This window comes from Patiria miniata, unplaced genomic scaffold, assembly GCF_015706575.1.
Source record: "Patiria miniata isolate m_02_andy unplaced genomic scaffold, ASM1570657v1 HiC_scaffold_26, whole genome shotgun sequence".
Taxonomy (NCBI): domain Eukaryota; kingdom Metazoa; phylum Echinodermata; class Asteroidea; order Valvatida; family Asterinidae; genus Patiria; species Patiria miniata.
In genome coordinates, this window is record NW_024037065.1 from 4890398 (window position 1) to 4914608 (window position 24211).

The 24211-nt window shown below is 39.0% G+C and overlaps 3 protein-coding genes across 4 annotated transcripts; 1 reads left to right on the plus strand and 2 right to left on the minus strand.

Moving 5' to 3' along the window:
- The first annotated feature begins 3914 nt into the window (after positions 1-3914).
- Positions 3915-6958, plus strand: LOC119733873. Its single transcript, XM_038207238.1, has 4 exons — positions 3915-5311; positions 5695-5808; positions 5977-6693; positions 6809-6958. Exons 1-4 carry the CDS (start codon positions 4382-4384, stop codon positions 6956-6958), a joined length of 1911 nt encoding a protein of 636 aa, XP_038063166.1. The 5' UTR covers positions 3915-4381.
- Positions 6959-13258: 6300 nt separating this feature from the next.
- On the minus strand, positions 13259-18048 carry LOC119733874 (putative nuclease HARBI1). The gene is made up of 5 exons (XM_038207239.1): positions 17993-18048; positions 15365-15546; positions 14951-15185; positions 14572-14809; positions 13259-13363 (listed from the first exon to the last, which is right to left on the minus strand). Exons 1-5 carry the CDS (start codon positions 18046-18048, stop codon positions 13259-13261), a joined length of 816 nt encoding a protein of 271 aa, XP_038063167.1.
- Positions 18049-20281: 2233 nt separating this feature from the next.
- LOC119733643 (putative nuclease HARBI1) lies at positions 20282-23986 on the minus strand. 2 transcript variants are annotated; one of them, XM_038207046.1, is made up of 4 exons: positions 23911-23986; positions 21772-22238; positions 21441-21542; positions 20282-20745 (listed from the first exon to the last, which is right to left on the minus strand). In XM_038207046.1, the coding sequence occupies exons 2-4, from the start codon at positions 22212-22214 to the stop codon at positions 20472-20474; spliced, it is 819 nt and encodes a 272-aa protein (XP_038062974.1). In that variant the 5' UTR covers positions 22215-22238; positions 23911-23986; the 3' UTR covers positions 20282-20471. The 2 variants fall into 2 exon arrangements, with proteins under 2 accessions (XP_038062974.1, XP_038062973.1); XM_038207045.1 differs by lacking the exon at positions 23911-23986 and having other exon boundaries at positions 21772-22797.
- Between the last annotated feature and the right edge of the window lie 225 nt (positions 23987-24211).

Sequence of the window (24211 nt, forward strand, 5' to 3'; positions counted from 1 at the left end):
AAGAACATGGGTCGAAATTGAAAAGCTTGTTGGAGAAGGAAATGCTGTGTCTGCAAATAGCAATATTGCAGCAGCAGAACTTCCAGAATCAGTGATGGAATGTCTTGAGATGCAAAATGTCAAACCCTCAACATTTGGCCGATTTATCGAATTTGTTTTGAAGATTGTTTGTGCAACATATGTTTTTTGTGTTCCTAAAATTATTACTGTATGTCCATATTCTTGTTCAGTCGTTTCGTTTAATAAAAGTTAGGCAGTGGATAATTTGCCGGAGACGGCAAACCTTTAGTAAACGCTAGTTTGCCGGAGGTCGTCTCTGATTGGTTAATATTTACTGACGTCGCGCCTGCAATTTGGAAGTAAACGTTAGTTTGCCGGAGGTCGTCTTTGCCAATGCATATGCAAACAATGATGACGTCACACATCAACTCATGGGTAGCCCGCGGTGTACACGGTACGGCGCCGTCATTTGTCTTGTACAGGTTGTCCGTGATTGGCGAAAATATAAATACGTCACATAATAATGTATAAACTTTTCAGCAAATGCGCACGCTGTCTTCATCATAATTCTATGCACAGTTGACAGTACATACAATACACGGACGTGCGCGCACGGACGGCGCGGCGTGGTTAGTAAAAGATGGCCGACTCAACCACGTTGCGTGTTGGGGATGAGTTTTCATCTCTTGACGATGAATTGAACATCATAAAAGTCTTCGAAAAAGAACAGAAAGTATCCTTCTGGAGACGAGACTCTCGCACCTTAGCAGCGGCCCGAAAGCGGGGATATGACGTTCCGGACAACGAACGAATAAAGTACTATGAGATACGTTTCAGTTGTGTAAAGGGGGGAAAGGACTACAAATCCCAAAGCACTGGGAAACGACCCAAGCAAAGGTATGTACATGTACGGCTACACCCTGGCCCTAGTCTATGCATGGCCCGCACTGAGTAGACTGTACATGCTGAGCCATATTGCTTCCCTAAAAGTTGAGGATTTGCAAATAAGAAGCCCCAAAATTTGTATTGCTATCATTCCAACTCATACTCGGAAGGTGAGTTCACTTATCCGTAGCCCGTACCTCCCAATATTCCCCCCAAATTAGGACTTCCCTGTGCTTTCTTCTGGTGAACTTCGTCTCTAAAAATGTTATATATGTCAACCCAAAGTCTTTGCAAAGTGGAAGTTCATGAGTGACATGACAGGCACTGAGGCAGCTCGCCGAGTATAAGTAGTCTGGTTCTCTGCCCAAAAATATTTCCCTTTCTGTAACATACACACGTGAAAGGTACCGCGCATGGTATATCATATCCGAAAAAAACATCTCATACGTGATCAGAACAGGCAGCCAATCACAGTGCCGCACGCCTCGATTTAGCATATTATAATTAAGATGCGCGCACTGTGATTGGCTGGCTGTTCTGATCAGGCATGCGATTTTTTTTTCAGATATGATACGGCCATAACCAGGCGCGGTGTCCTACACGTGTCTACATTAAATGAAGGAAAGGGGAATATTTTGGTCGGAGAACCAGACTACTTATACTTGGCGAGCTGCCCGTCACGAACTTCGACTTTGGCTTTGGGTAGCCCCACAAAAACGTGTCGAACTTCTGTCAAATTTAGATTTTCACATTCAGGCCTAGTTTGTAGGGTTTTTTTAGCTTAAGAAACATACTCACCCTCTTTATAGTATGCTGCCTTTTTCGGTACTTTTAGGACACCTCTATTTTTTACAAGTTCTGTTCAAAACTAACTTTTGCAGATGACCATTGACTGTCCAGTACCAAAGTGACTTTTGCAGGCTAAAGCAGTCTTTTTTTCTTCATATAAACTCATGTTAGTTGTAGTTTTGAAAGCACTTTCGAAGAAAATGTGACTTTCTAACCTTTTTTTTGCAGTCAGACGTGCATTGTAGTTCTCACATGCGTGAAAGCCTTACATAATGAAAGCCCGATGCTGATTCGCTGCTAAAAAAAAAATAAATTAGTCCGTTTCCCAGACCAACAGATTCTGACTATTCCTTAATCTTTTGGTCTGGGAACCAGACTAAAAATAAATAAGTAAGTCTGGTCCCCAGACTAAATGATTCTGATTATTCCAGAATCTTTTGGTCTGGGAACCAGACTAAATGTAAATAAGAGGTTTATTTTTTATCAGCCAATCAGCATCGAGCTTTAATCGCGTCGAGCTTTCACGTTTGCCATCTTGGTTTTTGAGTCATAAATCAAAACCCTGCCCATCCTGGATCCAGAATTTTTTCAGGGAGGCGTGCTGAAATGTAGACCGGTTATTTTTTCCAGAAACTTAGGCCTCCGAAAATAAATTTGGGGGGGGGGGGGGGGGGCTCATGCCATACTTTCAATGGGGAGCGCCAATACAATCCTTAAATCATTCACACTATATTAACTAATGCACCCTTTTTGCCACGACTAAGGATTACCCCTTTTTCAGTTGTCAATTTTTTTCAGTTGACAAATTATTTTTTATAAGAGACAAATTTCACCTGAAGGAAACACGGGGAAGTCCTAATTTTGGGGGAATATTGAGAGGAACCCACCTTCCAAGTATCAGTTGGAATGATTGAAATAATTTTTTATTTTTTTATTTAAAAGAAAAGGCTGCATAAATGTCACCAATCCATCGGGGAACAAATTCAATTCAATCCAATTCATGTTCATGAATTCAAGATTAATAAGGGGACAGATATTTGCATGGAGGTAAAATTATTTGAAACAACAAAAACAAGTGCAGTCATATGAAAAAGTCAAGACCTGGGATGACCTGTGATATTTCAGGTCAAAGGTAATGTAGAGGTCAAATGTGCAGGGCCAAGAGATGTATAATAAGCAAGTTTTGCTTGCAGTAGGCCGTATTTCTTTTCTTTTCTTTTAAAACATTTTGTGTTCCCTTTTTTATTTACTTTTTTGTTTTGTATTAGTTCTATTCTATTAACAGTACTTTTCGGATTGGATGTGCAGCATTTGTTGTTTTCCGTGCCTCAAGAGACGCACAGAAACTAGTGGTACACAGCTTAAACTGCAACCACAATCACCAATCCTCTGACGAAACATACCAGTTGCTGCCAAAGTGTCGCAGACTGAATGAGGAGCAATGTTCAGTTGTCAACCAAATTTTGACAACAAGGCCAAATAACAAAATCCTCCAGCAGCATGTGCGCCGCACTTACGGAAACAAAGTAACCCTGCGTGACATAAAAAAACCTTTCAGCCAAACAGAAAGGTTGTCCTCAAAATTTAGAAGACATCTTACAAGGGATTTGTGAACGTCCAGGTAAGTTGGCTATTTTTTTCTATTTGTACAGGGTGTCCCAAGAAATGTCTCTCTGGGGGTGTATCAAATTCTCAAAATTTGTATGGAAATTCTCAAATAATAATAGAAACGATGAACCCAAACCTTTCTCTTTCTTGTGTGACTTTCTTTGTTTGATTCAGTTCAGTAGGACTTTTTTGGTTAAACAAAGACCATTATGCAACACCAGTCCATTTTGGTCTGTTCCAAGTTCTGCCATTGCTATTTCTCATGTCATTGTCTGCTACATGTATTTGAAAGGCCTGTGCCTTGATTAAGCTGTTTTCAATGTTTTTTTATGGCTTTTTTGTTTTTATGTTAACGTAAATTAAATTTTCTTTTTTCATGAGCAAAACTGGGATGTTATATCAGGCATGAACCTCAATGTTGCAATAATTAGTTGCACAAAAGCTTGCTGGATTTTTAAAAACTTTTTCTGTGTGATTCATTGTGTCACTTTATGGCAGTAAACTTGAAATCAAATCCAGGAAGCTCTGGCAAACAGGGTTTTTTTTGCTATCGGAGTCCTTACAGGTCTGCACTTGGCAATGTTTGGATAGAATTCTATACAAATGTAGGTTGTCATCTACAAGAAAAGTTGTGCTATTCTTAACATTTTTTTTCTCTGTGCCTCTCTTGTTTTTTGGGTTTTTTTTTAGATACGACTGTTGAAATCGTAACAGATGATACAGACACACTGCGTGCCATATATTACCAGGACACTGTAATGCAGACGAAATTCGCTGACTACCCAGAATTAGTGATGGCAGATGCGACCTACAAATTAAATAATCTCAGGATGCCGGTGTTTCTGCAGATTGTCGTTGACGGCAATGGAGAAAGTGAAATCATTTCTGTATTCATCATAGTGAGCGAAGACCACGATACATTAAGATGTTTGCTCGAGATATTCCAGAAGCACAACCCTGCTTGGGAGCGTATTCAAACTGTCATAACAAAGACATGACAGAGCGCAAGGTATACAAAGAGTTGATGCCAGATGTTGCTCTCCAGCTTTGTCTTTTTCATGTGTTGAAGACCATGAGACGAGAAATCCACTAAGAGAAGATGGGAATCCGCATTGAGGAAAAAAACTTCTGCCTGGAAATCATACAGGCAATGGCCTACTCCAAAACCGAGGCAGAATATGCTCAGAACCTTCAAAGACTACGCGACACAAACATTCAGCCAGTGGTTGAGTACATCGAAAAATCATGGAACGAAATTCGTAAAGAGTGGGTTGTTGGACTAAAAGAATCTTGCAACTACAAGAACAACACAACAAACATAATTGAAAGTATCAACCAGAAGCTGAAGCAAGTAGTAGACAGGTTCACAAATCTGAAAACGTTTTTCCATGACCTAGAACTAGTCATTCGCTGCCTACGTCAAGAGCGTGATAGTCGGATCGCTAATGTACTAAATGAACGACCACTATCATCGTTTCCCGCTTCTTCACCAGAGGGTAGATACATCAAGATGCTGACTCCGTATGCCTACCGAATTGTTGTGAATCAAATGTCACTCAGAAGTAAGGTGAAATTACCTGTGTCACACATTGCATCAACTAGCATGGACATACAAACATCATGTGGTACGGCACGAGTGACAGAGAACACATGTACATGCAAATTTGTGGTCTACAACAGACTTCCTTGCAGGCATATATTTGCATTCCGGGCCAAGAACAACTTGGATCTATTCACTGTCGAAGAAGTTGCACAACGCTGGAAACTAGAGTTCTATACAGGTCACAGTTTAGCCCCTCCTTGTACAGTCAACGAAGCAGGAGCTGAGCCACCAGTGACAGTTCTTGGCCGACGACATGTTCTGTCCCAGTCACAGAAGTATAAAAGTGCCTTTTCAGTGGCTCAGCAGCTAGCTACTCTAGCCAGTGAAGGATCAATGTCTAAATATGAGCAGCGTATGGCAGTTTTGTCTGATCTGGTGAAACTCTGGGAGGAAGATAGCCAAGCAGGAGTATCACGAATCGATCAGGTAACAAGACACAACATAATGGGTCGTTTGAATAAAAAAAATTTTTTTTTAAATTTAAGTTGCTACATGTAGCTATTTAGGTTTTGCATAATTTTACAGGATTAACAGGGAGCAGCACACTCCACAATGTATATTCAACGATGTGAAGGTTTTCTATACTGTGTTTTTATTTTTACCTAATTCTTGTTCATTGAAGCAAATTATTGGTTTTAATTAATGGTAATGCTTATAAATATTTACCTGTTTCATACATTCCAGTATTCTCAAGTAATATTTATAGTTTTCTTACGCATTTACATTATTTAAGTAAAGAAAAAACAAATTCTTCAAAACCCTATTGTTTTAAACATGTAACATGAATAATTTATTGATTTATTGCAAAGGAAACGACAAATCCAAGTCGACAACGGCAACCCGTGACTGATCAAGCTCCTGTACTCACTGTTGATCCTGAATCTCCAAGTGAAACGACCCAAAACACAAGGACATGCTTGCTGGTAAGTCACTGTGTTACCACATAATGTGCATCAAACATTGCCAATTGGATTTAGGACAAGCACATAACTAATGTGATTTTGTAAACACTACACTTCTTTTCTTTGATGTATCTGTTTATTGTCATTTATTTATGATTTTCTTTTTTAATTTATTTTGTTTATGAACAGCCCCCACCGACTTATCGACCAGAGCTGTTCATCACTGCACCAGCACCTGCCAAAAGAAAGAAAACGCTTAGGCCTACCATAGCCCAGCTCCATGTAAAAGGCCACGTACCAGTGCAGCTGCATCAAGTGGAAGATCATGTCCAAGTGGAGCACCAGGTAGAATACTGGATGGAGCACGGGATGGAGCAGCAAGTGCTGCAACGGGTGGAGTACCGGATGGAACACCAAATGAGGCACAGGTTGGGGCACCAGGTGGTGTACCGAGTGGAACACCGGGTGGAGTTTTGGATGGAGCACCAAGTGGAGCACACAATGGAACACCGGGTGCAGTTCTGGATGGAGCACCAAGTGAGGCACAAGTTGGAGCACCAGTTGGCGCACCAAGTGGCGTACCGGGCGGAGCACCGGGCGGAGCACCGGGCGGAGCACCGGGCGGAGCACCGGGCGGAGCACCGGGCGGAGCACCGGGCGGAGCACCGGGCGGAGCACCGGGCGGAGCACCGGGCGGAGCACCGGGCGGAGCACCGGGCGGAGCACCGGGCGGAGCACCGGGCGGAGCACCGGGCGGAGCACCGGGCGGAGCACCGGGCGGAGCACCGGGCGGAGCACCGGGCGGAGCACCGGGCGGAGCACCGGGCGGAGCACATAATCATTTTGTTGTTATTGTACCAGCAACTTACAAAAGCTGAAACTTACCGAATGCAAAATGGCACCAAAGTACAATTGCATTTCAAAGAATATGCAATGAAAAACGAATGTAAACGATTTGTGGTCTTGATCAATGGCCTGTATTTGCAATTGACCTTCTAATTTTTCCCCCAAACTTGATTAGTTACCAGTGATAGCATTGCCACCGAAAATGAGCATCAAGGGCAGGCCTAAAGGAGCTCAAGTAACTGCAATCGGGTTGCCATGCAGAAAGACCAAGAACAGCAAGACATCAAAGCCTGTGCAGTTTTCACAAAAAAGACCAGACGACTAAGACAAATGTAATTAAGTCTTTTTCTCATTTTTAGTTTGGACCCTCAAACTGCTGTTAAGCTACATTTATGTTAAACGTGAACTGTTACGTTCATAAATGCAGCATTTGTGACAAGTTAGTGTTACTTGAGCCAATCTAAGTAATTGACTTAAGTGAATCAAGTCTTAAAAATCAACAAGGTTGAATTGAGTCAAGTTCAGTCAAAGGGTGTATGAGTCTAAAGGAGTCACTGACAGTGTAACACTGTCTGGTTCAGGAATAGTGCCCGGTCATGTACAGATGGTATGAGCATATAACACTCCATACTACAAGTACAAGTTACAACCTTATCTGTGCAATGATGAAGATGAGGCTTGTACAACAAGTACATGTACTTTACGGAGTTCATCATTAAAGAGCCTTTGACTCGAGTCTTTTCAACTTTTTTTTTCAAAGACTTGAAGTTCTGTTGTTGAAATTAGTTATATTTGAACACTGCATTTATTAAACCTAAGATATTTTGGCAACATAAATTAATTCATTAGGCTATTTTTTAATTCTATTTTTGCGGGTGTTTTGAGATGGTTTGTGAGCGAACATGCTGCCGCAAGTGCGATGTCGGGAGACTTGCTAACCAAAAAGGATGTGAAAAAACCAAAGGACGTGTCTCATGCATGCAGGCATGATGAAGGTGGGGCAGTTCAACGGGCCAGGAAGTATTTTACCAGGGATGGCTGGAAAGCTGTCCTGTCTGTCGCATCCAAAGTAGCAACTATGGGGTGGCTTAGATCTTTCTGTAAAAATGATCTAGACTGTGAGCAAATAGGATGTGATGGTTGCCTTGAATGGTATCACCTATCATGTACAGGACAAAAGAAGCCTCCAAAAACAAAAAAGTGGTTTTGTTTAAGTTGTAATTCTAAGTGTTAAATAAGTACATAAACCATATATGGGTGTTTACATAAATGTGGAGGCCAGTGTGTGACATTAGGGTCAAGTTTTCAATGTGTTTAATATTAACTTTTGGGTTATCATCAATCATTTAGAATTAAAAAGGTCCCAATTTATCAATTGAAAGAATGAAAACCGTGCACCATTGGACAAGCTGTAAAAATGTCATAATTGTGGCAAATTTTTGATCAAAATTATAAAAATGCATTGTGGTGATTTTTTTTTTTTTTTATTTCAGTGGGTACATAGTGATTTGGGCAATAAAGTAAAAACACAAATATTAACAAGCTGGTTATTTTAACATGGAAATGCCCCATGAAAGGAAAAAACATGTGCATTTTACCACTGGCCTTCACATTTATGTAAACACCCATATGCTGACCTATTAGGGAATATACAACATTTCACAAAAGGAAAGAAAGAAAAAAGTATTAAGAAAACTTACTTGACGCGTCAGCGGATAACAGTGATCAAAAGTCAAAACACTTGCTTCTTTCATATACTGACCCTAATTTACAATAATTATTTGGTATTTCAAAAATTTTGCAATCAATTACATACACGTTTGAGCGGGTACAAAGCCAGGTAGACTGGTTCCCTGACCTTACAATTCCAAGATGTCTAAAATTGCTCAACTTCATCATAGTCGAGTCAGGGAACCAGACTACAAGAAAACAATAGTATTTTCTTGTTTTTTTTTTTATCCTCTAATAACAAATTACATCAAACAAGTCAGTGTTATAATATTTGCTATAAACTACTAACCCCAAACCCATCTATGTTGTATATTCTCTCAAGTTAAATCTACAGTTAAAGTCTTCCCCATAAAGCAAGGAGGAAGATTGTATCTCTCGGGTTTTGGATTACTCAGAAAATTTATTGGTATGACAACTGATTACTTCACTGGTGAGAAAAGAGACCATCCAATTTGATATGGAAAAGAGAAGGCTTGCCAAAACAGGAACAGTACGTCCAGCTGGCCAAAAAGTAGTTATGGATATTGGTTTCATTTTTAAAAGTCATACCGGTATTTCATACACAACTTTGTATTTCAACTACAATTTATTGTAATACAGTGCCTGTATTTTGATTTTTAGCCAACCAGTTTGCCAAAAAAAATCCACCTGGTGCTTTTATTTTCAATTCAGTTTCGCAGCTGACAGTACCCAGCAGGCACCAAACGTCAGACTGACGTTGTATAACGGTTGTACTATGGTCGCAACGTCAGATCAACCATTCCTAACCGAAAAACAACGTTGTTTTGGTAGACCAAAGAAAACGTTGTCATTATAACGTCTGCCAGACGTTGCTTTAGTGTCGACAATTTAACGTCAGAATTTGACATAACAACAACGTCACAATGTAGTAGGAATTTGGTCACAAATAATACGTAACATAGTTTCAACCATGATATGACGTTGTTTTGTCAACGTCTTTACAACGGCCTGAAAAACAACGTTGTATTATTGTCATTATTATGGTTCCCTTCAAGACGTCACAATTATGTCATGTTTTCAACCAAGATATGACGTTCGCTTTTTAACGTCGTTTCAACAAATCAAAACACGACGTTGAATTGTGGTTGGCCGTTGGTTATAATATCTGACGTCGTACATATGTCATGCTTTCAACTAAAATGCAGCGTCCGTTTTTTACGTTTTTTCAACTACTAAAAAATTGACGTTGAATTATGGTCGGCTGCTGGTTACAATATTTGAAGTCGTTATGAGGTCATGTTTTTAACCATGATATTACGTCCGTTTTCTAACGTCGTTTCGACGATTCAAATAACGACGTTGAATTCTGGTCAGGGGATGGTTAAAATATTTAACGTCGTTATTATGTCATGGTTTTCACAAAAAATATAGCGTCCGTTTTTGACGTTTTTTCAACGACTCCAATCGAGGTTTTATTGTGTCAGCTGCTGGTTATAATATTTGAAGTCGTTATTATGAGGCCATGTTTGCATCTAAGATATTACGTCCGTTTTCTAACGTCGTTTCCACGATTCAAGTAACGACGCTGAGTTCTGGTCAGGGGGTGGTTAAAACATTTAACGTCGTTATTATGTCATGGTTTTCCCCAAAATATAACGTCCGTTTTTGACGTTTTTTTCAACGACTCCAAAAGCGAGGTTTTATTGTGGTCAGCTGCTGGTTATAATATTTGACGTCGTTACTAGGTTGTGTTTTAACAATGATATTACGTCCGTTTTCTGACGTCGTTTCCACGACTCAAATAACGACGTTGAGTTCTGGTCAGGGGATGGTTAAAATATTTAACGTCGTTATTATGTCATGGTTTTGACATTTTTTTTTCAACTACTCGAACAGTGACGTTGGATTATGGTCGGTTGCTGGTTATAATATTTGAAGTCATTATTAAAGGTCATGTTTTCAACCATAGTTACGTCCGTTTTCTAACGTCCTTTCGACGATTCAAATAATGACGTTAAGTTCTGGTCGATGGATGGTTAAAATATCTAACGTTGTCATTATGTCATGGTTTAAACCAAAATACAACATCCAAACGTACGTCTTGGCTCTGAGCCAAAATTCCTGCCCCGCGCGCCAAATGACCAAAACATCGCGCGCGCACCGCGCGTGCGTGAGCATTATTTACGCCCTGTGTGTGACCTCTTGCATTCCATCCAATGCTACACGAGTCTAGCAACTTCGAAACAGCTCAGTTCGGGAAAAGACGTGGTGGGTCAAAATGTCGAAGTTTTGTGGGCACATTGCAACAGTCATTGTCCTACAGTATATGCCACTTGATGACAAGATCATGTTCCTGCTAATCTTAACTTCAAGTCAAGATACGACATCAGGATGTATGGGACAAGCACAAGATTCGATTGAACTGCAATTATCAAGATTAGTACGCAGGCGTACAATATGGTCGGCTTTTGCAATGTACCGGTCTGAAAAACGGTAAGTTTCTAATGCGATTGTTTCCGAGTTAGGGATTTGAAATTTCTTTTAAGGACGGGATCGAGTAGTCTTGAAATGTTATCCTGACAGTGATATGTACAATGGGTTCCCTTCTGTAGGCCTACTTACTTGTATAACATAAAAATTCAATGGAAAAATACTTCAACTTCTCATTGTTGAAAGTTGTTAATGTTTGATGCTATTGTCAATTCTTATTTCAAATTCAAAGTTACACTTACGGTGCATTGAAATCTAGACTATCTAAGCTAATCAGCAGTCATGCATGTTCTTCCCGCCTTCCATCATCATGTCCAAGCTGCATTTAAGCCTAAAACTGCTGTCATTTAACGCACATCTCAACATGAGACATATTTCCTACACTATGTTGATCGATCACTTAAATATTCCAAATCTCACTACCGCACTAACTCAAATGAGGACCTTGTGATGCTTGCAGTTTTTAAAATTTTTATATTCTTCGAATTTTTAAGTTTTGTTCATTTTCTTGGAATCGCATGGAACTGCCCAGTATACTTAAAATATGCATGTCTTCTTCATAAGAATAATTGTTTTCTTCGGATCTCTGAAAATAAATTTGCCGCTGCACTTAAATTGGCTTACATAAAGAATCTATTTTGTTTTAATTATTTACGAGTCACAAAAAAATATTTTTGAATGTGTTGGTATTCAAGAAAATTCACAATTTCATTCATCTCCTTTTAATTTTCCAGCTCATCTCTGCTCTTTGCAATTGATGGAGAAGAAACATACTACCCAAGCCCTACCATACGTGTCAACAATCATCAGAGAAAACATCAAGATCGACGGCCTGATGTCTTCTACCTCCACACATATTCAAAAAAGAGATTAGATCTCATGTCTGTGTTTTAGATGTCTAAATAAATTACACTTTCATCCATTAACTGACCTAAATTCAACAAAGAATCTGACGTCCTGTCGACGTCCATTTAACCAGTTAATCATGGTCAGACTGACGTCATGATTTGACCATATACGGATGTTAGATTTTGGTCATGTTTTCAACGTCTAAAAAACTTTCAAAATCAATTATAAAATGACCAAAATCTGACCATGAAATCAGACGTCAGATTAACGTCAATCAAACCAGTAGGATTGACGTCACAACCCGACCATAAACAGACGTTATTATTTGGTCAGATTTCAACGTCTAAATAACTTACAAAATCAATCATTAGATGACCAAAATCTGACCATGAAATCTGACGTCAGTTTAACGTCAATCAAATCAGTAGGATTGACGCACAACTCGACCATAAACAGACGTTATTATTTGGTCAGATTTCAACGTCTAAATAACTTACAAAATCAATCATCAAATGACCAAAATCTGACCATGAAATCTGACGTCAGTTTAACGTCAATAAAACCAGTAGGATTGACGTCACAACTCGACCATAAACAGACGTTATTATTTGATCAGATTTCGACGTCTAACTGACTTTCATAATCAATTATAAAAGGACCAAAATCCAACGTCAGTATTGGTCAGAATCAAACGTCGCTTGGACGTTAAACCGACCAAAAATGCCTGCTGGGTATAGTTCATTTTTTTGGGTCGTGCATTTGTAGACACATTAATATAAGGCTTGCCTTATAGTGATTTCAGATAAATGTACTTTGTAAAACGTTTTATTGCTTGTTTCAAATCTTGCATCTTTGTGCTGAGAAAATAGTACCAATAAACAACATGTATTTGTATTGGTGAACATCGAACTGTTGTAGTCCCCTCCTTGTGATAGTGCCTATTTACCCATTTACAATAATGGAAGATACCTTTCATTAGTTTTAATAATAATACAAATATATATATATATATATATATATATAAGTAAAACGCGACTTTGAAAGAAATATTTTTTTTTTTAAAGAAACTAACAAAAGTCATCAGGTTATGATGTGAAAAAAATTTGAAACCTCGTATTGTACAATTTTGGTATCGCTGAAAAGAGAATCATGCAACAAAATCAATGGCATTAGTAAATCAGTGTTTGCATTTCGAAAGTTTCCAAATCGGTAGCTAAAATTATGTTTACAAATTCTGTTTACACTTCCATTTCTAAATTTTTGAAACCTATTAAAAATTTGAATTTAAAATCAGGAATCCCCGTTAAATGAAATATAACCTAATTTTTGAATCAGATTTTTTTTTTTCTCTCCAAACAAAGTTTAAAAATTCACAAACCCCAAAAGGCCCCCCCCCCCCCCCCCCCCCCCCACTGCATGCGCGCTGTGGGTGGGCCATGCCACCACGCCGCCGGCCATTCGACCACGGCAGACAATATCTGAAAAGCTTGGCCCGCATAAGCGCTTAGCACGGGCGCCGGCAAAAACGGTTCCACACATGCCGTGCGTGACACGGCCGGAACATGCGTCCACGTACGTCCTATGATTGTACATGTTAAACGGATAAAGTCTGGCAATCAGTCTGGGTGCCGTGCGCTAGGCGCCACACGCGGTTAGTTTCCTCATTTCGCCTCTGCACTGTGTCTAAGTCTAGTAGGATCTGCAAAATTTTACATACACAACATTTTGCGGAAGATTATACCATATCCATGTACGTGACGTATTCATATTGTCGTCAATCACGGACAACCTCTGGATTATCATATAGCCAGTGTCTTCTCCTCATTATTTGCATATGCATTGGCAAAGACGACCTCCGGCAAACTAACGTTTACTTCCAAATTGCCGGTGCGACCGCTGTGACGTAAGTATATATTAACCAATCAGAGACGACCTCCGGCAAACTAGCGTCTACTACAAGTTTGCCGTCTCCGCCAAAATATCCACTGCCTAAAAGTTAATACACTGTACTCAGTATTTTTTGTAAGATTTGTGGAAAGTTCGTCTGCGTTATCGATTATTTATTAATGATTTTCAAAATAAAATTAACAAGAAAGAAATATTATCTACACTATCCCATGTTTACAACGCTACAGACTGTATTAGCGTTTAGTTTTATCATCAATTTTACGCCAAGAAAATTGTTTTGTATACTCAAACGCGATTGCTCATTATTTTGGCCTTCAATTACTATGATCATGCCAAAATAATGAGCCGGTTTGATCATTATTAATATTAATTGACAAGTTTAACCTACATTTAAAAAAAAACTTTGTCCTGTTTTTTTTTTTTTTTAAAGATGGCTTTTTAACTTGTACTTGCACTGATTAAATTTATTTCTGCTTTAAAGTTGTTTCATTCATTGTTTCATATCATTTTTTAAAGGTGATTGAAGGTGATTGCAAAAAACAAAATGTCACAAAATCAGCACGTTTATTTCGTTTTGCTAAGGGGCTGCAAGGGGAGGTGATTATTGTGTTCTCTGACAGTTCGTACAAGGTGGTCACCGATTGTGTATCTATTTGGTCGGAAGTTCCCAACAAAAAAAAACGATGTTTATTTTTTTTGTAAGACTTTATTGATTTTTTTCAGTGCACCGCGGTTCAGGTGGTAAATTGTTGTATCAATATTATGCAAATAATTGTTTCATGAACTTGGCCTACTTGTTAGGATCTAGTACAATATACACTAGTCATGTGAAAAGTAACAAGTTTGTGAGCGTAGTAGTAGTAAGTTTTATAGCTAGCTGCGGCATATACGACTCTGTACGTGAACATCATGCTTCGGCATACGACTCGACTCGACTCTGACATACATCATCACTCAAACTTTTAATACCCCAACTCACTGAAAATATGTGTGGACTACATGATTTCGGACAAGGTCGCCGTTGTCATGCAGCTGTGCTGGTTGGTCTGGCTGTGGATTTGGAGGGTCATCCATCGGATCGTCCTCATCAATGTCCGGGAAGCCTTGTTGCTTTGCGATGTTGTGGAGTACTGCACACGCTGCAATTACCCTGCACGTACGTTCCGGTGACAGTCTTATTTCACCGTGCAGGCAGTGGAACCGTCGCTTCCATTGACCGATGGTTCGTTCAACCAGACTTCGAGAATTGTTATTGTTTGAAAACGTAAAAACTGATCATCACAACTGCGTGGACAGAAAAAAAAGCCCAGTTCATAATTATAGTAGCACTTCGAATTAAACAACTTTGGGAATAAGAAAAAAGAAAATAATGACTAACCTGTGAGCTCCGTTGTAACGTGCTTCAGGGCGATTGCCTGGTTGAAGGAACGGTGTGAGCAGCCATGGTTTTGAGGGATAACCCGTGTCGCCTAACAGGTAAACTTCTTCATTTTCGCCCTGCCCTCGTTCAAAAACATTGGCTAATGAGCTCTCTCTGAGCACCCTGGAGTCGTGAGTACTCCCTGGCCATTTGGCATTTAGTTGAGTGAAATTACATTTGTTGTCCACAACAACTTGAACGTTTATCAGGGGTGTGAAATCTCAGCTTTTTAGCTGATTTCAGCTTTTTTTGTTTTGGATTTCAGCTTTTTCCCCTCACTTGCTGTGTACAAAAGTAAAGGAGATTTCCAAAATTCAGCTTTTTTACACCTTGTTCAGCTGTTTTCAGTTATTTTTATCAGTGGTCACTCACACCCCTGGTTTATTGAGTGGTAGTTTTTCCTATTTACGAATTGTACTTCATGGGCGTTTGGTGCTGTGATGCGGATGTGAGTCCCGTCAGTAATACCAACTATGCCAGGAAAACCTGCGATGGTAAAAAAAAACCTCTGAATATCTGCAGCTGCAGGCCACTTTATGAAATCCCCCAACCTCCTGGAAAGGCTCGAGGACACAAGATTAATTATTCGAGACACTGAAGGTTGAAAAATTCTTATTGTATCCCCTACTGTCCGTTGAAATGTTCCGCAGGCGTAAAATTGCAGCGCTGTCAATACCTTTATTTCGGGAAGAATGGCGCAGCTTCTCTCGGTTGGCGATTCAATTTCTTCCCTTATGAGGTCGGTTATAAACAAAACACCGTTTCTATCAAACCTATAACGCGAGTAAAGTTCTTCGTCGGTGAACTCTGCCAAGGGGTTTCACCTTTCGCGAAATACTCGCTCTCTCCGAAGAATTCTTTCGTGAAAATTTCGGTTGTGCACGGCACGTAAAAAAGCCGCCATGACACCTAAGCGGGGCGCTTAAGTACGCTAAGACTGGTCCGAGCACGCTTAGACTTAAGTCATGAAAATAAGTGGGGCACTAAGTGAAATTGCTTTGTGAATACGGCTTAAATATTAAGACACGACTAAGTTGCATATTTAAGTGGGGTGCTTACTTTTTTATGACTTAAGTTGTTTTGTGAATACGGCCCCAGCAGCCGATTTCACGAAACTCGTCTTATCTTACAACTTATCTTAGGACTTAGGACGGGTCCCCCCTCTAAGATCGATCCTAGCTAAGACGCGTCCACAGATCGATTTCACCAAACGCATCTTAAGGAAGACGCATCCGAAATACAGTTTTACAAACCGCTAATTATTGAACGAGGATGACCTTTTGCGTGCTACGGCTGTATCATGTTCGATTTGGCATTTTTATGCAACTTCGGCATTTTCATGCAACAGCCGTCGGAAATGTACACGCGCTTGCAGTAAAATCAAGATGGCTGATTGGCGGTTGTTTTGGAGTGAAAAATTCGTCTGCTAAAAAAAACGTCTGCTAGCTCGTTTAACACGTAAGTATATATGTAACTAGGGAAATTGGTCAATTTTGGTTCTTTGCATTGTACAAGTTACACAACGAGGTCATTTTTGGGGGTTGTAAAAACGCATTTTGAGTCGCAACATCGAATGCGTCTGTGGTGTACCGTGTACTTGTGTACGTACACATGGAGCCAACGGCAACGTGCAGCAGCATGAACGTCAACGAAAGTGGGGGGACGGGGAGGTCTAGGGCCAGTAATTGGTCTCACGAAGAAATCAAAGTGTTGAGCGAATTTGTGCGGGCCTACAAGCACCAGCTGATGGGCACGAGCAGCAAATCCACAGCCAATGTGGAAAAGGTTAAAATCCACTACTGGAAAATGGCAGGGAGAGTATTGGTGGAAAATGGAGGGGTCGATCGACCATGGAAAAAAGTTAGAAAGAAGTGGCAAACCATCACCAGTCAAGCACGGTCATACCATAGAGAATGTAACAGAACGGGTAAGCTCATTTAGTTAAACAAACATTTATTTAATATTTTATTTTTAATTTGTATTTATTTGTTTCATTTATTTATTCATATTTTTTTTGGGGGGGGGGCGATTGTCCTACATCATAGTTTGTACATTTGTTTTGTGATTGTCTGTGTACATGTTGCCCTCACACCATGGATCAGTTACAGAAAGAATGTTTCATCCTGACGCCACTTTTTCATTGCATATTATTCAATGAAGATCAGTCCTTGCAAAACTGTTGAATAGGCATGAATTTTGCCCTAGAAGACATTTCCAATTTCGTTAAAAAAATATGTTGAAAATGCACTCAACTCTCCATAGACTTTGTACACAAACAAAGAAGTGGCGACGGGATAATACATGCTTTCCTTTTCATTTCATGCAGTCTCGACCCCAATAGTCATCCTTTTGTAATTTTCTATAGACCTCGCTAGGCCTCTCACATAAAATAACTTAACATGGCAGTAAACTGTTATGAAGGTCGAGGGGAAATTGTACAATTGGTCCATTGTACTTGCAACATCGGCATCTGACGAAGTGAAATAGATGTTCAATGGGCAATGGATATATGTTTGTCACAGCTCAATATAAGGTTAAGGCCAAACAACACTGCCGTTTCTAATAACGTTTAAAAAAAGTTGGATGTGCATCATTGTTGGCTTTTTTTCCAAATAATACTAAGCATGTGGTGTTAACATTTTTAATCGTTCAAACAAAAAGAATCTAAAACTTTCCAACTTAGACAAAATACAAATTTCAATTAAAAAGGGATCTTCATTCATGTGGTTTTCTTCGAAGTTTAACATACAAAGCCTGAAGGGGAAATTTTTGCTTTCTTAATTCTAGAACTTAATTAAATTTAATACATTTTTCTATGAAAAGTATTTTTTCCCCCTTCCATCATTTGTTTCATGATGATTACAAGTCTAGATTTTCTCCTTTTTTTATGAAGGTGGAGGAGAAAAACCGGATCTGAATCCAACATTCGAAGTCGTGCTAGATGCACTTGCACCAGTTGCCAAGGATGGCATCCTGTCGGCGGATGATGGTGAGTCTGACCCAGCAGCTGCAATACCAGTTGAGGACAGCACAGCTGATGAATTGATGCTAGACATGGTGGCAAATAGTAAGTAGTTTTGATTAGTGTGCAGTCATACAAGCATTCGATTTCATGAAGGTCATCATAACTTACGATGCATCGCAGTGCTTGCGACGTGCCGTATCTCTACGATGCGTCTGCTGCAACGCGTCCTGCGATCCATTTCACAAAACATGTCGTAAGTGTGACGCGTCGAAGGTGTATTTATAGCACAACTTGGTGACTATTTTATGTATTTAATCAGTGTACAGTAAATAGCAGGCATGCAACTTTTCCTCGGTTCAGCTGATTTCCCCTTTTTTTACTTCACATGTGTGCCATTGAAAATAGAAAAACACTGTACAAAGTCTGGGAAAATTTGAATTTCCTTTTTTTTTGAGATTTCCCAGTTGCATGCCTGAAATAGTCGTTTGATATTCAACAAAGAGTCGTTGGATCTTCAGTCGAAATTCGTTAAAATGTAAAACAAAATGGAGGCCGTGTGATGCAATTTTAAAGGAAAACAAGCTTTCAGGGGACTGCTCAAGTCCCAAGTCTTGCAGGTCGAGTCCGAGTCACAAGAGACTCCGGTCGAGTCCGAGTTGCGAGTCGCCTTTAAAAGTTGTTTGGGAAAAAAATTGAGGTACTGCTAAAACTTCTCATTGTAAATGTTTCCATTTTTCACAGCTTTTCTCTAATTTAATGAACTGGAAATACATACAATTTAAAAAAAAATCTGGCTCGAGTCCTAGTAATACAAGTCACAGAGGCAATGCTCTTGGAATCTGAAATTGTTCAAGTAATATTAACTTAGGTTTAATTCAGCACTGAAGGAAATTTTTGTGCAGTGAAAATACAAACAAATGACATTGTATCAAAACTATTTACACAAAAGAAAAAGTATGTACAGTAATTCAATATTTCCTGGCAATTAGTAACGACTCTTGATTTAATGAATGTTATTCAGTTTTAAGCAAACATTTTTGTTTTGTTTTTGTTTTGTTTGTTTAAAGCCATCAGTCTAGGTGAAGTCGCACCTGCTGAGTCCAACCCGGCCCCTCCATCAGAGGAAGCACATCATCCACATCCAGGAATTGTTCAGGAATCAGAGGAAGTGACAACAAAAACTACAAAGGTGGACTCCATCTTGGAGATAGAGAAACAGAAACTGGCGCTGGAACATGAGAGACTTCAGGTTGCTAAGGAGCAGCTGGAAGTAGGCAGATTTCAGGTTCACTGGGTGAAATCAGCCACAACTTCCAACTGTTCCTTTCTAACCTGTTGCTGAGGGATCAAACTAATTAAAGGGCTCATGAAAATTACAATGCATTTTTGTCAGGTACATATTTTGTGCAACTTTCTGCTACATTCACATCTATCATTGCCGGTCAAGCAGCGTCGCGATCCACATTCTCAGTTCACTGCACAGTAGCCCCGTCATCGTCATGAAGATATAATATCACTGGCAAGAGAAAAACTATTTGACATCCCTTTTTGGTTATTTTGTTGAAAACTGCACTTCTTTAAACATTTAAAATGTTCCAAGCTTTTCCGGCCAACTGAGGGCGCTGTTGTCATAATGCCATTTCAGGAAGACACTTGTCAGTTGAAGGATGTTCTGTTCAAATTATGAACCCAAATATTTGCATATTGGAAACATCTTTGAGATAAATTTGCTCATTGTCTTGCTGACGCAACAATGGACCACCACAGAAAAGGAATTTACAACAGCAAAGTATCCAAATTCGGGCACCTGTTGGTGCTGATCTAGATGCAACATTAAGGTCTCTGCCTGAAATGACATTATACTTTTGCTTTTATGTGGCAATTTGTATGAGCCTCAAAATCAAAAGGCACCAAAATGCCCTTAGAAATGGCAAACAAAAGTTAAATATAAGGTTTAAGGGGATACAAATGTGCATTTTGAAGGATTGCATAAAAACAAGTTACATTGCATGAGCCCTATAATTATTTAGGTCTAAAGAATCATTAAACTGAAACTTATGAAGAAATTGTCAAGTAGTTAAAGAATTAAATCCATTCAATCCTATTGTGTTGCATGAAGATATTTTGAAGAAACTAATTATAGGCTTGAAAAACGTGCAAAATTAACTCGACATCTCTAATGTGTAAAAACTTATTCACAAGCATTTTCAGTGCCTGTAAACATTGTGAGTAGGATTGCTGAAATTTTAATACATAAAATAGGTTACCAAAATACCAAGATAAATGAACAAATCTTACAGTTAAATTATATGTTGGATGGTTCTGTTTTCAGTTTCAATTGATTGCTACTTGGTGACATCAATAAAATGGATTTACTCTACTGGAACTCTGTATTAGAATGGATTGGAAAAACATAAGGGTTCATTGGTACTGGAAACAACAACCTGTAAATATTTATGCAACATAGAGGGATTGATAAATTGTAAAACAACAAGTGGGATTGATAAAAAGTATTCAAAAGTATGCATTAATTATTCTGTTCCTCTGTATCGTACCATCTTGGATGTGCCCATCATAGGGTATGTCATCGTTTCCCTCATCCTCTCTCAGCTCTCCCTCTATCTCCGGCTCCCTCAATTCTTTGGCAATGTTATGCAGCACACAACAGGCCTTGATGATCTGACAGGCTCTACGGGGGGCGACACGGAGCCCGAGTGACAAACAGGGAAATTTGCATTTCAGTTGACCGAAAACCTGTTCAATTGTCACTCTTGTTCTTCTGTGGCTCCTGCAATAAAAAGAAGAAATAATAGGTTTATTTTTTTTATACGTTGTTCAGTTTGTCTTGTTTAAAACCATGCTGTAAATAGATTTCTCTTTGTGCCATACATGAACGTTTCAAAAATTAAAAAATAGCCTGACCAACTGAAATATTTTCTGATGAAACATCAGCTGTAAATAGATTTCTCTTTGTGCCATACATGAACGTTTCAAAAATTGAAAAAATAGCCTGACCAACTGAACTATTTTCTGATGAAACATCAGTTGGGTGGAACACTAGATTAACAGCATCGAATAAAGAAAATATCACCTTCCTAACCTCCTTACATGTATATCCGTAATGTTTGTGTACATACTTTCTTACGAAATTCGCAAAACTTTTCTTTCATTTTTCAATATTTATCGCTCAAGTCGAGCAGTACCCAGTTTTGAATTTGTTTTTGCAGATTTCATGAATATACATATAACAATAAAAAACAAACGTTTTGTTGAATTGAATTAAATGTATTGATACAGTTTGAATCCTTACTTGTTGTTTTCTCTTTGCTGTGTACATTATTTATTGGCTGCAAGTCTCAAATAAATCAAATAAGGTTTTGCCCTTCACCGACGTTTAAACACTGTTTACTCAGTGTGTTACCTCCCGAGTGAAAGTTGGAAAAAATCACTCAAGTCTCAAATAATTATAAATGATAAAAGTACCTGTTGTAGCGTCTCTCGGCGTTTGTTGTCGGTTCAGCGACAGGTGTCATCAGCCACGGTCGTAGGGCGTAGCCGGTATCGCCTATCAGCGTTCCTTGGAGTCTGAAAATTAAGGGGATTTTTTTATTAAATGTATTTATTGAATATTATCAGAGCCTATCATTATGTATCATTGATGTTTCTAGTAAACAGTTCAAATCCGATGGCGTGTTTCTTCAAATTTGTTACACAGAATTGTTTGCATTTTTTACTTCCAAAGATTCCTATTATGGTCACCACTCGTGCATACTTTATTTCATTCTCAAAGGTGCCTAAAGCTTCTAGTACAAACCTTCCATTCTCGAACATTTCTCCGAGAAGGCTCCCGTGCAAAACCGCACTGTCGTGGGTGCTGCCTGGCCATCGTGCGGCGACATTCGTCATCTTAAATGACGCATTGCACACAGCTTGAACATTAATGCTGTGATAACCTTTTCTGTTTACATGCAGAGGCTCGTCATCACCGAGTGGTGCTCCGTACAGTCGTACGTGGGTGCAGTCTATCGCACCAACTACCCCGGGAAAGCCTGCCTTGTCGAAAAACCCTTGCTTGGTCTTCATCACATCTTGTATGTCGACAGGAAATCGTATGTGGCGATCGGTCAATCTTGCGAGGGAGTTGGCAACCCGGTGAACGATGCGACAGACGGACGGGACGCTGACATCATGGAGATCACCTTCAACGGTGTAGAAGGCACCGGTACCGAAGAACCGCAGGGTAGTGAGCAGTTGCATCAGTGGCGATATTGCATTGCTCCTCTTTATAAGGATTAAAATATTGAAACGAAACAATGCCATTATTGCTTGCCCTTTCATAGATTTTTTTATTTAATTGTTAACTATATGAAAAGCGTTTTTGAAAATACAAATTATTTTGTAGAATGTTCGCGAAGAATACTATTCTATACTTGTTGCTCTAGTTCGACGTACGTTTGAAATTTCACTAAAATGCACCCAGACAATCCTACAAATTCAAAATATTTCCGAATCGGTATGACCGCTCAATGATTCAGAAATTGGGACTTATCATAAGTACTATGGGGAATATTTATATTTCAAATGTCAAGTTTTTAAAATTAAATCGGGGTAACATTTCGAAAAATTTTCCGTGCAGAACACGGGTTTACCTTTTAGAAAATGATTGTGAGCTGCAAAAACGGGATAGGCCTACCCTTTTCCCCCAGAAATTTGTTATTAGAACATGGTATATATTCTTACTTCATTATTTTATAACATTATTTGGTGAAGAACTCATTTCTATTTTCGGAATTAAAATTGCACTATTGTATATACAATATTCTTAGTCTTATATGGTAAAGTTGCCATCGCAAATAAATCTTCTAATTGCGAATAATTCTTCTATTTGGGCAACATGGTAACAACTTTCACTTACTGATGTATGTATTCATAAAAAGTATTCTTTTATTTAAAAATAAGGAAAACAGTGTTTCCCCAAATTACTCTGAATTTAATGATGTCTTTAATGATCTGAAAGCTTTCCCATAATTTATTAGTCATTTATTGTTTGTAATTTCAGATCATTGGATAGATCTAGACAGCTTCAATTCCCTTTTGACCGTCGTTCTATATACCCAAGTTCTTTATACTTTAATTCTTTTGTAAATATCTGATAATTGTGTTGCAAATAAAACATTTTGATATTGTTGAGACAACCAAAAATTTTTGCGCCACCCAAATTATTTTAAATTAGTGGAACCATTCGGAATTAATTTAAATCACTCTCCCCGGTTACAATCCCTTCCTAGCAATCCTCAATCGGAAAGTTAACCTAAAAAGGTAACAGTATGGGGATCCCAACGCGATGGTCAAAATAAATCACGAAAGTCACTTTTCTATAAATAAGGTTTTACAAATCTCCGTATTTTGTAAAAATGCTTATTTGGAGCAAACTAATTCCGGAATCTGCCATTTAGTTTTGCAGTTGTGAACACGATCCGATTAGTTGTGTGTTTTTAACAGTTGAAAACATTATCAAACAGGGCCTAGGCCTTTGTGTAATGTAATGTAAAATGTAATGTATCGATTTTATTCTGACCATTTTTTGACTGGGATGTTAATGTGCAAAGAAAAAAATGTCCGTTTAGAATAAATTCATTGTTGAGAAATAATTATACGGCCGTTTAATTGTTTTCTGTATATAGGCCTTTTTTAAAATCATAAACGCTTCGTAAATGTAGGAACATATAGAGATGTTCCCTGAAACAACCTTGCTTTCATAGGTTAAATCGTTAGGTATGAAACAAATTCCCTAATACTTGAATAATTTGTTCTCTTATGCCAAAATTTATTCAGGCTTTATTCCCGGATCCCATCCCCGGCTGTTACGGTTGCTTACTATTTTTCTGTCCGCTTTCTACAAAATTAGGCCTAAGTCTGTTAGTAAAATTTTACTGAATGCTAATTAACTCACCCGGGTGTCGGACTCCAATTCATCTGCAACCCTTTCTAGAACTTGGAATACCCCATGTCTCGTGAATCTATATCTCGTGAGGATTTCCTCGTCATTGAGACTGTCTATTGGATTTCTCCCGTCTCGGAATAACCTTTCTCGCCTTATTGCCCGCCGAGCTTCGCGATCCGCAAGAAGCATAAGCGCCATTGTAAATTTCAGTAAATTTTACGTGTTCGCGGAGATAAGACGACCCTCGGACCGATCCTAAGTTGAGACGAGTTCGGCCGCGTTGCTAAGGAAGTTAGGACGTGTTGAACGC